General features: G+C 40.1%; 1 protein-coding gene across 3 annotated transcripts in view; it reads left to right on the plus strand.

The window, feature by feature from the left end:
- LOC140134834 (protein Hook homolog 3) overlaps positions 1-16,964 on the plus strand; it is a 56,408-nt gene that overhangs the window by 36,173 nt on the left and 3,271 nt on the right. For 2 of the 3 annotated variants that reach the window (XM_072155544.1, XM_072155555.1), the window contains 6 exons: positions 1,737-1,771; positions 5,943-6,025; positions 8,469-8,569; positions 8,691-8,795; positions 10,448-10,519; positions 12,683-12,819. In XM_072155544.1, the coding sequence (XP_072011645.1) occupies positions 1,737-1,771; positions 5,943-6,025; positions 8,469-8,569; positions 8,691-8,795; positions 10,448-10,519; positions 12,683-12,819 (533 nt within the window). Of the gene's footprint in view, positions 1-1,736; positions 1,772-5,942; positions 6,026-8,468; positions 8,570-8,690; positions 8,796-10,447; positions 10,520-12,682; positions 13,147-16,964 lie in introns of those variants that run through there. The other variant, XM_072155564.1, reaches the window with a different exon arrangement.

Raw genomic sequence — 16,964 nt, forward strand, 5'->3', positions numbered from 1 at the left:
CTGTACACCGTATACTGCCGTATACATGTGCAGTATCAAGAACCAGCGGGAGGTGCTTTCTGCCAGCCAATAGTCATCCATCCATTATTTGCCAGGCCACCTTATTTTATGCAGATATGGTACAGATACAGTGCAATATATTGACATACTGTTGCAATATGTCCTGTATAGTTACAGGCAGAATACAGCCGTATATACAGAACAGTAAGGACCATACGGTGCGTGCTTCTGCTGTGAGCTAGCCACACAGAAAGCGGGTCACTCATGGCCCCATAGGTTTCTATCAGGCACAGCTGTGGCCTGTTGCTTGCGGCCCACAAAATGCATTCCTTTGTATTTGTAACATCATGTCTCAATTCAGTGCTTTTACGTTTCTTACACAATGAGAGCATGTTGTTGATGATGATTTATGCCACTGAATGCTTATTTAGCACTTGCAGCTTTTCCTCCCCCACTGATATGATCGCCTAGATGTTGGTGGGGACATCAGTTAAACATAAATACCAACATATAGACTATGCATCAAGTATATGAACGAATACACTACTGTAGGCGCTCTGTACTAGATGCACCGGACTAAGTTCCTGTGGCGGGAGACGACATAATAGGAATGTAGTAAGTGTATCCCCTCCCTGTTAGGAGGAGGACCAATACAGCTGATTGGTTAATTTCATTTCTGGCTCCACCTCATGTTCCTTTATAGCCCAGCTCATTACCAAGCCCCAGACTGCCCTTGAAAAAGCGACGGCGAAACGCGCGTCGGGGCTCTGTGGTGATGGAACACTGTCACTTTATATAAGTATTTTACCAATATATATCCTATTTATGGTGTAATGTATATTGGATTATTTACTATTATATTGAGAGGACCCTGTGCCACACTACTTATTTGCCACTACCGTTTTTATGTCCCAGTGACCATTATTATTGTTGTTTTTGAACTAATCAAAATATGATTTTGGAATGTAATGTTACGTTCTTGGTATTCTTTCATATACTTGATGCATAGTCTATATGGAGATATTTATGTTTCTAGTTGGGGCTTTGGTATTTATGGGTGGATTTTTCTGGAATTTTTGGTATTTATTGATCATCAATTAAACATGGCCTCATTGGCCAGGAAAGCTCCGTCATTGCATTGAAGCACCTCCATAAAACACGCTGTTAACAGCTTTTGTGCATGTAATGCCCTCTACTGGTGAAATACTACAAAAGTACACATTGAATTGTATTCATACCCTTTGCTTGGTTTTTCTTGCAATGCTTCCCTTGATTGGACTTTTACAAGGCAATAGTAAGTACAGGTTTCACATTTATATTTCAATGCATTAAACATTATTTTTAAAATTTTTTTTTTTTTAATGAAAGGTGTTTTTTTCAATTTTGAAATTATTATTATTAATATTTATTGGCATAAATATTACTCCTTTGATTTATGCCAAACATAATGATGTAATGATCAGCTCATATGTTGTTAAAATGGGGCCTTTATGTGATCCAAAAATACATTGTAAGGTTATGGAGCAGGTTGATTTATATTTTTAGGGGAAAGGTTGAAATATAACTTGTCATTCATTTTAGTTATAAGTCTTCTAATTATACAGTAGTCTTGAGTTCAATGGGCAGGTTCTACGCAGTTGACAGCTGTGAACACATGTTATGCAGTATATTTCGGAGCTTTCAAATTAATATTAAGGTGACCTGTTTTTCTTTTTTTTTTCTTTTTTTTTTATTAGTCACTTCTCTTAAAGAAGAAGCTAGAAGAACACTTGTAAGTATACTAAGTACTTAAATGGCTACTTGTGCAAAAAACGCAGTTGTTTAGCTTACAGTTTGTAGAATTGCAGAAGTACATGCATCCTCTGCATTTGTAGCTGAACTTGGGGAAAGGCTGATGTAATGATGCTGTACATATTTATAACATATTTTGGTAATAGTTTATAGAATTAGCTGATATTGTAGAACTGAATAAAGAACAAACTATGTAATTAGTAGTATCCTATGGTTAAAGTCTCACATGTCATGAAAAAAAACAAGTAAAATAGTTTTGATATGTAATGTGTTTCCAAACATATCATTATTTAAAAAAGCGCAGAACCAAAAAAAATTGACATTCGGGCATCAACAACCCTCATTCACCAAGGATATTACCTATATACTAGAGTATAAGCCAAGGTACGTATGTTTGCCTTAAAAACCGGGAAAAAACTTATTGACTCGAGTATAAGCCGAAGGTAAAAAATGCAGCAACTAGTCTACTTTAATAAAGTATTCAGTGACAGCCTCCCCTCATCAATAAAATATCCAACAGAGCACCTCCCTTAAAATGAAATGTCTAGCAGTGCCCTTAATATAATAGTAAACTCGGAACTCGCCTCCGGCACTCACCCCCAGCGTCCTCTTCTCCCCCAGCTCGCCTTCTCAGGTCGGCTCCGGCTTCCCAGCAATGCTGGGAGAGGCACGTCTATAGTCTCTTCCCGCACGCACACACTATGACGCGGTGTGTCATCCCATTATGTGTGTGCATGCGGGAAAAAAGGCACTTCCATACCCTCTGCCTGCGTGCACACACGGCATGACGTCATCTGCGACAGAGGTAAGTACAGGTGTGTACAAATAAAATCAGGTCTTTTTGCAAAATAAATTTAAAGCAGCCAAATTGACAAAAAAACTTGATTTATGTTAGATGATAAACGCTGAAAGTTTTTATTAGAAAAAAAAAAACCTGTTAAATTTGCATTCTTTAAATATGCTGCACAAAAAGGTGCATAAAAATAAAAGCTCAACAGTGGGATATATGAAACCCAAAATTGTGCTATTAAAACAAAAAAATAAATTCTAAATAAAATAAGACCCCATAGAACTATAATGACAGAAAACTAATAAAGTTATAGCTGGTAGAATGCATTGATGAAAAACAAAACTTGAAAAATAGCCGGGTCATTAACGTGGAAAACAGGTGTGGTGATAAGTGGTTAAAGGACTTAATGACGGACTTCCCATTTTAGCAAATAAGTCGTATGGTTTGGATAATGAAGTTTTCCAATCTACTTTCTGTACCAATTCCTCATGGTTTCTAGATTTCTCTTTGCTGTCCTTCTACAGAAAGATTCATGGTTTAATACCAGTGGATAGAAATCAGCCCCTGGGCATTTCGAGGTTGGGGGTAGACTTGCATTGGAATTTTTCAGTGATTTTTTTTCTGTACCCCATTTGGACATATATGGGGGGATTTATCACTGCCAGTTTTCTGATTTAGAAGTAGTGAAGTAATGGCAAATTCTTGCACAGTGGCAGAATTTGCGATTACATTAAGGGGTATTCCGGGAATATGAACGTCTGACACAAAAACCCTTGATGATATAAATAAATGAATGTAACAATACTCAATGTCATTAGTCACAAAACGGAGCTAAAATAATATGATTTTATGATTTACAAAATGTATGGCCTCTCTAAAGTAGGTGGAGTTATCACTAAGATGACCGCCACTGGAAACTACAAGTTCCATGATCCTTTAGTTCTCAGTAACTCCTCCACTTATGCTCTAACAGTGATTATTTAACAGGTTTTCTTGCTCTGTTACCATAGTAATGATGTGTAACTGCCATCACCACAACACTGATCATACTGGATGCACTGCAACCAACCTACTACAGCCAAACATAGTGGTGATCACATGTCCTGCCCAGGCAGGTACAGGACATGTGATGTGGACATGTGACCAGCGGCCATCTTCTTTTCTGCGACGGACCGCGCGGAGGAAATTAACGGACTGATTAAAGGGCCAGTAGCATTTTAATTCTTCATTACAGTCTATGTCACCAGCATTTTCTTTTAAGGGGAGCAAAATTTTAAATAACAACTAATTACACATTAGCTTATATTTTGAGTGCCCACTTGTATATGAATTATGCTGATTCCTGGAATACCCCTTTAGCAATTACGCCACCACCACGCCATGTGGGTGTAGAGAGGCACAGCGGCCGGCAAAGTAGTGCCTGCTTTCTTTTGAAAAACCAGCGAACATTCAGCCGCTGGTTTTTATGCAAAACTATGCCAGGCTTAAGCCTCTTGATGTATCTGACATTGCAAGGGGGGTTGTGGCCGCAATAATACGGCAGCACAGAATGAATTTCCCCCATACAGATTCTTTTTAATGGGCTTTTTCACACTTTTTTTTTTTTTCGTTCTGTTCCGTTTTGATAGTTTAGAGCCAGTTTTTTTTCCCCACTGATCCAATGTTGTCAGTGAACCCAAAAAGAACAGGTTCTAAACTGACAAAACTGGAAAAAACCATATTTGGGGAAAAAAGCCAATTGAAAAGTGGTTCTGTAAGGCATCAGTGGAAAATCAATGAAACGAGCCAGAAAAAAACATGTCAATAAGGCTGCTATCACATGTTCTCTGCCCGATCGCATATGCATTTCCAGGGAAACGTATGCGGTTGGTAACCCCGGTGTCTTGTATTGTTTAAGCCCTTGCCGACATGTGACGTAATAGTACGTCACATGCCGTGTGCGGGTGCATGGAGAGGGCTCACGGGCTGAGCCTTCTCCATAGCCGTTAAGTCTTTGCTGCATATTGCACCCGCATTTGTTTCTGGCACCAATGTTAACCCGCTAATCGACTTCAAAAAATGGTGGCGCGCGAGCCAAAAAAATTATAATAAAAAACCCTAAAAATTCAAATCACCCCCTTTCCCTAGAACTGATATAAATATAAACTTTAAAAATCATAAACACATTGGGTATCGCCGCCGTGAAAATGCCTGATTTATCACAATATAAGGCTACATTCACACACATGTATGGGGGACGTATATACGGCCGACGTATATACGGCCGATATACGTCCCCCAGGGCTCACGGCCCTGTACGGGGCACCATACCGCTCCGTAGCCCGGGAAACGATAAGATATGTCCTATCTCTTCCCGTGAAACTGCGCCGTGCGTTGTATCTCCCTATGGAGAGGGACGGGCGTGAGCAGCGCTCATCCCCTGCTCCTCTCCGCAGCGCCGATGAATGCCCGCCGTACTACGGTACAGCGGGCATACATCGTGTGAATGTAGCCTAATAATGTTTTTTCACTGCGTTTAACTCCGCAACGGAAAATAATGACCAAAGTTGAAGATGGTACTTTTTTGCCATTTTAAAATATATAAAAATTCTATAAAAAGTAATGAAAAGGTTGTACAGTCCTAAAAATGAAAGCATTGAAAACATCATCAAAAGTCGCACAAATTGACACCAGCCACAGCTCCGTACACCGAAGTATGAAAAAATTTGTACAGGAGGTTTTAATTTTTGTAAATGTATGAAAACATTATAAAACCTATACAAATTTGGTATCCCCGTAATCGTACCGACCCAAAGACTAAAGTTGACATGTCATTTGGGGCGTACAGTGAAATCCGTAAAATCCAAACGCAAAGGCGTTTTTTCAACAATTTCACTGCATTTGGAATTTTTTTCCCGCTTTCCAGTACACGGCATGGAATATTAAATAACACCATTTTGATGTGTAATTTGTTACGCAGAAAACAAGCTGTCACACAGCTTTGTACATGGAAAAATAAAAATGTTTTGAAGGTGGGGAGAGAAAAATAAAAATGCAAAAACGATAAAGGGCTGCGGTGGGAAGGGGTTAAAAGCAAGACACCAGGATCTGGTTTATAATCACATGTGTTTCCCTGGAAATGCATATGCGATCAGGCTGAGGCACCTTCCCTAATAAAACTCCAAATGTATCATCCAGCGTTGGCCATGTTAATAAATATAGTGCATCCTTAGACTTCCTGCTCTGAATTTTAGGCTGTCTAATTATTACGCAATATTAGCTGATTTAGTACTTGTAGTGTGAGAAATTGCTTTCTGTAAATGGGTCTTGCAGCAGTTTGGAAAATAATTTGTGTTTTTTCAATTTATTTGTTTGAATGCAGAGAGAAGCTTCATGAAGCCAATAATGAATTACAGAAAAAACGTGCAATAATTGAAGATTTGGAGCCACGTTACAACAATAGCTGTAAGCTTACTTTCCTTTTTCTATCTCTCCTAAATGCATAGTCCATGTATCTGTTTTTAGTTTTTACATGGAACATGAAGAATGAGCAGTTATTACTAGTTATTAAAACCCTTGCCACAAACAAACGTAATGGTACGTCAGCGGGCGGCAAGGGGTGTATGGAGAGGACTCACGGGCTGAGGCCTCTCCATACAGATCGCGTGTTTGCTGCATATTGCAGCAAATACCCGGCACCAACACCTTTGATCAGTGCTCGTAATGATCACGTATGTTGACCCTTCACACACTGTCGGCAAAACTAGCATGTAACTGCCACCATCTTGGTTGTGATCATAGTTCACCATCATTGGGAAGCAACGATTCATTGACATTGGGTTTGTAACCGATCATGTGCAAGAACGACATATATTTCTATGCTGTATTATGGCAGTATATGGTAGGATCATTCAGACGCCCTAGATCAGTGATGGTGAACCTTTTAGAGACCGAGTGCCCAAAGAACAACCAAAATCCACTGGTTTACTGTGAAGTGCCTTACTTCCGGTGCTACTAAAGGCTTTTTATAGACCTGTAACTAGAAGAGAACTATGTTTAACAAAGTCCTCTCCATGTTGAAAACAAGACTTTACTTTTTCCCCTCCCCTCTGCTGCCTTGCACTGTACCGACAGATCAGTGCAGGGATACAGACTTCTTTTATTGGTCAGCCAGTTCTGGCTGGATAGACGGGGGCAGATTTATCACAAGTGTTAAGACCGTGCACAGCTAGGGCTGTTTCACACAAACGTGTACAGCCTGTGAAAATGTACCATATGGTGGCCTGATTCCACAAGTTGCACACAATGCAGTGGACAGGAGTCCCTGCATTATGTAATGTAATATTTAAAGCGTGTGTATGTACGTATGTCCACTAAGTGAATCTGCACCATCGTGTTTATAATCGCCAAATTATGCAGAGCTGAATGTCAGGGAATGTCATAGACTTGGTTTCGAGCTGAAATTTTCACCTCCCACTTTCCAAAATCCACTTATTAACCACCAAATACAGGAGCCATTGTCTGCTTCTGTATGAGCTTTGAGTTTTGATTGGTTACTATAGGCAATGAGTATAAGACACTTATGTGTGAGGTAATATGGATAGGTATACAGAGATATGTGGGGGATTTATCAGAAATATCTGAGGTAAAACTGTTCCAGTTGCCCATGGAAACCAATCAGAGATCAGTTGTAATTTTATAAACAGCCTTGCAAAAATGAAAGCTGAGTTCTGATTGGTTGCCATAGGCAACTAGAGCAGTTCTACTCTCAGGCACTTCTGGTAAATCTCCCCATAGACATAGCGACAGTCGGAGACGGTCACAGGCACTGAAAAGGATGGTCACTGAAAGGGAAACACGGCTCTTTCACTAAGCAACGTCACCTCAGCTTTCTAGAGGTACTCTCTTTATGTCTCTCTAAGTTGGTTGAATCCACCTGGCTGCAATTGATTTAAATGCCATATACATCAATCTACCCACCACAATTTTTACTAGTGTCAAGTGGGATCTTCTGTTTATACCCCAAAATGCATGTAATAATGTACCTAGGGAGCATTACTGAATATACATTGTCAATGAGTTCTAATGTACTAGTTCAAAATGTGTGCAGACTGGGACAAGACCACAGCATATGAGCCATGTAAGCCGGCTTTTCCCTGCATTTGGGACAGGTAGCCCCTGAACATATACGTTCTATAGACCTTGTGAACAATATATTATTGGGATAAACTGCTTGCTTCCCCCAAGGAAACTGCCGGTACGCCTCAAAAATGGTCTTATTTTCCTACTTTGTTCAGGCACCATCTAGGAATTTGCATAAAAGAAGCTGGTATAGTAGTGATAGAAGTCCAGCAGAATGCCCCCTCCTTGGCTAGTTACTGGATCAGGACATCTCCATAGAATGCTCCTTTGCTTGTGCCTCAAAAGCATGTTTTTAGCTGGATATCTTGGAAGAAGTCTTGACGATGAACTAGCAACAAGTTGTGAAACCTTGGTCAGTCCCATCCCTTCCCAAAAAGATGCACATTCCAGATTCAGGCATTCCATTAGCATGCGATTGTCCCTTAAGGGAGTATAGTCAGTGTGACCCATCGCCCCTCCCCAGGAATTGCTTGACCTTACCCCACACGTAACGACTAAGGACTTTTCCTGTCTCCTGTGCCAGCAAAAGGTTCTCAGTATATGGATGATATTTAACATGTCATATCAGCTGTTTCAGCAACACCCCAGCCCTTGAGATATTGGGCCTGTGCCACTAGTTTAGTACATCCAAGAGTCAGGCAATGTTAGTCTGCAGGGTCTCAAGGCGTATTCTAGGGTGCCCCTTACTCCAAATTAAGTATCTAAACAATGCGTTAATTTTATGAAATCTTAAAAGACTCAATGTTAAACTTTGCCTACAATATAGCAATGAAAATTGAAGAACTGCAAGAAGCTTTACGGAAGAAAGAAGATGAGATGAAGCAAATGGAAGAACGTTACAAAAAATATCTAGAAAAGGCAAAAAGTGTAAGATTTTTTCACTTTTTATTCATTAGTAATAAATTTGTTAATAATTGGTATAGTTCAGTTATGTGAAATATGATTTTGTCCTACAAGTACTTTTTAAAAAAATTTTTTACCTTCTTAGGTTATTCGCACTTTGGATCCCAAGCAGAATCAGGGTACAGGACCAGAGATCCAAGCTTTAAAAAATCAGCTTCAAGAAAAAGATAAAATGTTCCATTCTTTAGAGGTGAGCCTTATTGTGACTTTTTTGTTTCTGTCATTTTCTTTCCTTTGTATCAAAACAGAGTAAATACATATAATAGACCCTACTGGGAATGTTTGACAACACATTTGGTATATTACAGGCATAGATAACCGACTGGTGCCTGGAATACACCAGGAGGCCTGTATTTTTGTGGTTTTGGGATATTGTAGTTTTACAGTAGATGGGTTGAATAAAGACGTGAATATTAATAAAGACGTACATTAAAGTAAAGCTGTGAAATGTGACTGGTTCCGATAGCCTGGGCTATACTGATTTTAAAAATGCCTTTGTCTGCCATTATGAAACTATTTTTCTGAAGGAAGCACTGGTTTATGCCCATAAGGCCATTGGTATACGCTGGATGGCTGATCGCTCTCCTAGAGTCTCCGTGGAAGAAATTGGCTCTACCATACGAGAATATAGTTTACAAACACTGGCTGCCCGGATAAGTTCCAGAGAGTCTCTCATCCCTTTTCAATGAGTGCGCTATGATTCTTTTTAACTTGATACAATATAATGGTTACTGAGTATCGGACATCCTTCCTGTACCCCTCTGCACATGGCTGGCAGGAGGGATTTCTCAATTTACAGAGGAAAGACGGCTGAGTACTGTGTTGCCTAACCCTAGTTTCTACTTTTAATTGTATTGTTCGTCTGACACCCCTCGACCAGGGTGGTTATTGTTATATGTATAAGTTGGGAAGGGAGTTTTAAGGTTGTTGCTTTTATGTAGAATTCTCCATGAATGGCGAATGTTTCTGATGTTTCATGTTTTATGATGATGTTCTGTTTCATTCATGTGTCAATGAAACAATTTATAAAGAAAAAAAACCCAAAATGCCTTTGTCAGCATTCTGAATCATTTCAGTACTTTATAAAACTTCATTTTAAATTACCTGGCTCCTTGCCAGCAGCGTGAGGCGAGTCCTGGGGAAGAGGGGCAGCTGCAGCCTATGTCAGTCTCCTCAATGTATTTTTCCTCTACTTCACATCATCCCCCTTTTTCCCCTGCCTGCTAAATGCATATGACAGGAAGAAGGCAAAAGCTAAGATGAGTGAGCAGTAGAGGAAGAATGCATAAGGGGACTAAGATATATGACCCCCAACCCTAAGGCTCACCACGCAATGCTGGCAGGGAGCCAAGTAATGTGAAATAAAGGTTTATAAAATACTGAAATGATTAAGAATGATGTCAAAGGCATTTTTAAAATCAGCATAGAAAACACTATTGGAACCTGTCACCAGCTAAAAATGAAATTATTGGTGACAGTTTGACTTAAAGTCCAACCTATATTCCAATAGTGTTAATGCAAAAAAAACTAAAACATAAGGTTTATGCCTCTTGGCCACAAGAATCCATGGAACAACTTCCTCTCATCTCAGGGATCATTTCATGTAAGCAGAAACCAACTTGAAATTTACCCTGCACCTGCTGATATCAGGTAGGAGGGTGTTGAGGATATCATAAAGTGAGACTCCGTGCACTTCAGACCCTTTAAATATAGTCTTTGAAGCTGATAAGCAATGTTTGCTACTTTGTAATATTAAGAGGTGGTTTTTATGCTAACTTATAATATTCCATACCAAAATAAAATCTAACTTCTTATTTTTGTTGTAATTTTTTTGTTTATTAGAAAGAGTATGAGAAGACAAAGACGCAGAGAGATCAAGAAGAAAAGTTGATTGTCAGTGCCTGGTATAATATGGTAAGAATATTGTACCTACTAATGTAATGTATACTTGCTTCAAGTATAGTTGCTTACTTTCTATGACTATGTCCCAAGCAGTGCCCCCCCCCATGAAATGTCCACAGTGGAGGCCCCAAAAAATGTCCCCATCAGCGCCCCCCAACTAATAATCCCCCCCCCCCCTATGAAATGTCTACAGCGGAAACCCCATAAAAATAATAAAGACAACACTTACCTCCGGTGCTCGGACTTCATCTCTCTTCAGGTTCCGGGCAGTATGAGCAGAGGCACGTCTCTGCGGGCGTGCAGCCTTTATAATGAAATCAGCCAGCAACACGGCAGTGTCCTAGCCAGTGCATACCAGCAGACGGCATCGATGTGCCTCGGCCTGCACTGCCTGTGACCCGATGAGAGATGAAGTCGGAGCCGCGGGATGAGGAAGAGCGCCTGAGGCAATTACCTTGTGACCCCCCTTCCTCCAAGTTTAAGTTTTTGCCCGTGGCCCAGAACTGGGTGACTTCCGACTTAGTGGACTACCCCTTTGACTTCACAGCTTAGAAAGAACATACATATTATGGTAGAAAATACAATTTATACTAAATCTGGCCCTATAGTACGTTATATCAATCTGCTCATCTCCTATTGCTCTATAACAGTGATGGCTAACCTATGGCACTGGTGCCAGAGGTGGCACTCAGAGCCATTTCTGTGGGCACTCAGGCTATCACCAGAGATGACTCCAGGTATCTTCTTGCAGTCCCAGACAGCCCAGGACTTGCTGTGCACAGAGCTATTTTAAAGTGCTACCTGGGACTATTTTCTGCTTTATTGGTGTCCTCAGGTGCTGGTATCAATGAAAACTGTGACAGAGAAGGGAGTATAAATCACAAATTAAATTTCTGTGTTGGCACTTTGCGATAAATAAGCGGGTCTATGTTGTAGTTTGGGCACTCGACCTCTAAAAGGTTTGCCATCACTGCTCTATAACATAGATTCCACTACTAAACCGTTCACATGTGGCAGATTATGCCTCCATGTGACTGGCTGTTTTATTAGGCTGCTCAATGTCATTGGATTGTGATGTCTACGGGTTTAACCAGTTAAGGACCAGGCCCTTTGTTTTTTCATTTCCATTTTTCACTCCCACCCTTCAAAAATCTAACTTTTTATTTTTACACATAACTTGTGTGATGGCTTGTTTTCTGTGTAACAAATTGCACTTCATAGTGATGGTATTGAGTATTCCATGCCATGTACTGGGAAGCGGAAAAAAAATTCCAAATGCAGTGAAAATGGTGAAAAAAATGCATTTGCGCCATTTTCTTGAGGGCTTGGATTTTACGGCTTTCACTGTGCGCCCCAAATTACATTTCTACTTTTTATAGGTTTTTTTATATTTTTCAAAATGGCAAAAAAGTACCATCTTTGACTTTGGGCGCTATTTTCCGTTACGAGGTTAAATGCTGTGAAAACCCGTTACTATATTTTCATAGATTGGGCATTTTCGGACGTGTCGATACCTATTGTGTTTATGATTCTTACTTGATATAGTTTATTTATATCAGTTATAGGGAAAGGGGGGTGATTTGAATTTTCAGGGTTTTTTTTATAATTTTTTTTTAACTTTTTTCTATTTTTTACTGTTTTTCAGACTTCCTAGGGTACTTTAACCCTAGGTTGTCTGATCGATCCTATCATATACTGCCATACAACAGTATGGCATTTTATGGGTATTTTTCTCCTCATTCATTACAATGTGCTGATAACGAGATAGCCTCAGGTCTACAGAAGACCTGAGGCTGTCATGGCGACGGGTCGCTGCTCCCCGATGACATCACGGGGAGCGGCGATCGTCGACAAGATGGTGGCGCCCATGCGTCGCCATCTTTTGGAAGCCGCCAGCAGCCTCTCCGGTGGCGATCGTGGGTGTTACCGGTAAGTCTTTGCTGCAATATGCAGCAAAGACTTACCTGCTATGCAGAGGGCTCAGCCAGTGAGCCCTCTCCATGCACTGGGACCCGACGTGTGCCGTAAATACATGGTGGGCGGTTGGGAAACGGTTAAGAGAATGCCCTGTTATAGTCAATTTTGTGTTGTCCTACAGCAATCAATGTTAACTGAAAAATGCTTTTTTTTTGTACCAGCTCTCCTGTAAATTTGTTTTGTTTTTTTCCATCTCAGGGTATGACCTTGCATAAAAAAGCTGCAGAGGATAGATTGGCAAGTACAGGTTCAGGGCAGTCATTCCTTGCAAGACAGAGGCAAGCGACAAGTTCCAGAAGGTCTTACCCCGGACATGTACAACCAGCCACAGCGAGGTAGAAGACCCTTATGTCTGGAAATCTGCACCATAACCTGGTGCTGCACATAGCTGCATTTCAGGAAATGTCACCATTGTGCTTTTACTTTAATATGTTTTCTCTTTACTTAGCGGTCCTAAACATTTTTATTTTAAATGTGCCAAAAAGCTTTCCATGGTAATGGAGTATAAAGATTCCCCCTCCCACCCCCCGTTTGTGAGTTTTAAGAGCCAAATGTTTCTGGCTGGTCTGTCTGACCTTCTGTATGATTTCCACAATTTAGGTTGCAATTACATTGTTCAGCTATGTGGTTATAGATGAAAAAAACGACAAGGCTAGCAGGGCAATTACAGGCGGTCCCCTACTTAAGAACACTCGACTTACATACGACCCATAGTTACAAACGGACCTCCAGATATTGGTAATTTATTGTACTTTAGTCCCAGGCTACAATAATCAGCTGAAACAGTTATCAAATGTGTCTGTAATGAAACTTTATTGTTAATATTGATTATTATGACAACCCAACATTTTTAAAATCCAATTGTCACAGAGACCAAAAAAGTTCTGTCTGGGATTACAATGATAAAATATACAGTTCCGACTTACATACAAACTCAACTTAAGAACAAACCTACAGACCCTATCTTGTATGTAACCCGGGGACTGCCTGTACTGTTGCTTCATGGACTTCCAGACTTCATAGAGAACAACCATGGGCAGCAGTATGTATGCCAAGGTGTGAAGTGATCATAAACGTCTTAGTATGTTATATTACAAGAGGAAACTGAATGTTTTTGGCTGGGTTGTGCACTGTGCTTGCTTCTACAGCGTTTGCCATTGTTGGCACGCTGTGTCTTAAATTGTTCTTTTGCACATGCCTTCTTTAAGTGTACAGACCTGCAAGCATGTGGTTACATTTCATAGAACTAATCTTTTGTCTTGTTCAAGGATGATGGATTCAACTGTCTGAAAGGAGCCATTTGTATGCACAGAATGTTAAAATGTATTTTTCAGGAATATGTAAATAACTACTAGGTGCTACAATTGGCGAGGCTGACGGGATGCACATTGCCTCGGTGACTTATTGGAATGTTCTGTCTGACCACACAAATACCCTGTTTTCTTTTACTGGGTTTTTATGTGATTTTATCTTTATAAAAAAATTTTATACGTTAAAAAAAAAAATTCAACCTGTCTGATATATTTATTCATCATTCTGACTTATACAAATGAAGGCACCTATGTTAAGTGGGTCTGTGAGACACCACAGGGTGGCAGTAGACTGAAAGAACTAAGCACACATCATATGTTAATAGCATGTAATGTCTCTTGGGTGCTGACGCAACCCCTAACACCTTTTCTGAGACCACATGTATGTGCCTAATTTAAAGGCCTCTGTCTTTGTTAGAGATGTCTTTTTATATACAGTTTTCTCAAATGGACAAATGCGTGTCCTTAATAAGATATTCACAACATAAAACGAACATAATTTGTTTCACGATGAATGCTTAGGTGTACGCAGTTTACCCTGTGAACAGAAAGGTAGCACTTTAATCTGTAAATGTGTTCTTTTATATTTTGTCTTACTATTTAATGTTTGTTTTATTTGTAAATTGGAGCTACGTATTGGACTACAGAAAACTGGTTAATGTTAAAGAACTATCCACTATAGTTACATCTGATCATTTCAGAAACAAATCTTTCAGAGATTAGACAATAGCTGTCATGTCATTATAGTACGGGAGGGGAACAATGCCTGTGCCTGTTGCCATTTCCAAGAGTATATCTTTTATATAACCCGGAAAGATCAAACCTGTTCAATCCATTTCACTGAAATCAATAGGCTGAATACTGAAAACCAGCCAATGTTTTGCATGTGTATACGATTTGCTTACATTTTTACGTCAGAGTTGTTTTTTTACTTTTTTTTATTAGATGGTCGCTTCAGAAAAAAGACTTAAATGTATAATACATACATGTTTAATCAACGTATAGGATGATTTATAGTGTCCTGTATTCTCACCCTGAAGGCTGTAAGGAAAGAAGCAGACTATAGCTCTAATATGTTAGTCACTGCCTGAGTAAAGCTTCCATGGGACCTCTATAAAATGCGCTGCATACAGACCTATAGCACGCCTAACCTTTCAACAAACTTTGCATAAGTGCATAGTCCAGTGTGTGAGGGAGAACAGTTTCCAGATGCCTTCCCCTCTGCATTATATATTTGTCATTTCCAGCTGTGTCTCTACTGCTGCTTCTGCTTTGAGACCTAGCTGCTTTGACTCACTACATTTTTCTTATGCATAGAGCTATTAAAATCTGACAGTCTTGTGAGTTTTTGTCGTAAATTCAGAAGACATTTTAGAAAAAAGTTGAGTGAACCGTAGATGATAGCAAAATAGAGAAGATATACACTTTGCTCTGATAAGATACATTCTAAAGTGTCTAAATTTTTGCATTCATGTAGTGCCTACATATTTAGGGTGCATTGACACTAACTTATGCTGACACATCATATGGCTAGAGAGGAGGAGGGTCGCGTTCTGCGCACCCTTCCACTCTTCATTTGGATGCACGGCGCATAGCCGTGCACACAAGGAGAGAGAGAATATGTTCTATCATTTCCTCTTGTACGGACTGGTACAGTGCCACATTAGTGACACAGTACCGACACCGGGAGCCTATTGCCGGCCTCTGGGGAGGTATATACGGCCGAAAGCTTACGGCTGTATATACGTCTCCGCGACAGTCATGTGAATTCACCCTTACTGGTAAGTTAAGAACAATCTGACACCATGTTACTTTTCTTGACTTCTAGTCGATTGATCGCCCCCCCAAAAAAAGTTGAAGCACATGCTTTAAAAAAACTAAACGTTGCTCATCGCTTCAGTACAAGATCAATGCAGTTAGCCATTGAGTTTTTTGTCTCCGGTCTTACATACTCGCATTACCCAGTGGGGTATTGCCAGAGTAACTGTGCTTGATCAATGCAGAATGGAGTTGTTAAGAACACGTAAGCATGGTTGGTCCATGAATCTCAAACCGTACACTTGCTGGATTTCACAGACCATCCACTGTGTCCAGGACTGGACTCCATGCATCATAGTTATATATGAGGTAAAGAGTCCCTTGCTGCTTCTGTTCCACAGGGAAGAAGGGAAATCATGTACACTGGTCAAACCTAATGCACAACATGGGTGGAGAAGGGAGGGAGAGTACGCGCTCCTCAACCCTCGCCTCTCCATTGTAAGCTGAGCTTTCCTATATTTTGTTGCACAGTTACCCAGCTACTGTGACCAGGTCCAATAGACCTACATAGGGGCTGTGGTACGGCCCATCACCAACCCCCTCATTGATAATAACAAATATGTTATGCACAGTGTAACCAGAATAAGGTCTTATGCACATGAACATGTCGCTTTGCTTGCGGCTCCTCTGACATTGGCAAATGTACACCACTGAGGTAGTGACTTCTCCTGCCGCAAAGACAAGCGGGAATAGAACCTATCCCATTTCTTGTGGTGCCGACAGTAGGCACATTCGCTGTTGTGTTGAGCCACCTTCTTAATATGTCTCATGCCCAGTAGAAGGCAATGAGGTTGCAAGTTTTTCTGAAGTTTGTGAGGCTAGCTCACAGGTCAAACACATGGTCATGCACAGGAGTCTTTCCTGTTCCTATCTGTAGAGATTGTCCCGTTTGTGCAGTGATTTGGGCTGGAATTTAGAGTTCCAAAGGATTTTTACATTGTTTTATTTGGGTCTTTTGTCATCTGCAGCAGATATCGTCATAAAACAATACAGGACAAGGATGTTAACAGTTTGTCCTGTTTTTAGATTGGCAGTGGAATTTTCTGCTTAGGTTTGACATCCAGCAGTATGTTTGATTGACTTTAATAGTTCATTTGCATTTTATGTGGGTGGTTACTTATAGTTGCTCTGTTCCTTCTGATTATACCAGTACTAGAGCACAGATATACTTATATTATTGCCAATATTAAAATCTACTCTTTTTTTTTAACTCAAATCGTTTCTTACCAATGGTATTGGCTTACAGACCTTTCTTGGCATTTTACATTACAGTAACATTACTTTACATCATATAACTGGCAAGCTAAAAAATAAAATAAAAAAGCCTTTGACAGTTTCAATGTGTTTTCCCT

The sequence above is a fragment of the Engystomops pustulosus genome, chromosome 1 (assembly GCF_040894005.1).
Source record: "Engystomops pustulosus chromosome 1, aEngPut4.maternal, whole genome shotgun sequence".
NCBI classification, from domain to species: Eukaryota; Metazoa; Chordata; class Amphibia; order Anura; family Leptodactylidae; genus Engystomops; species Engystomops pustulosus.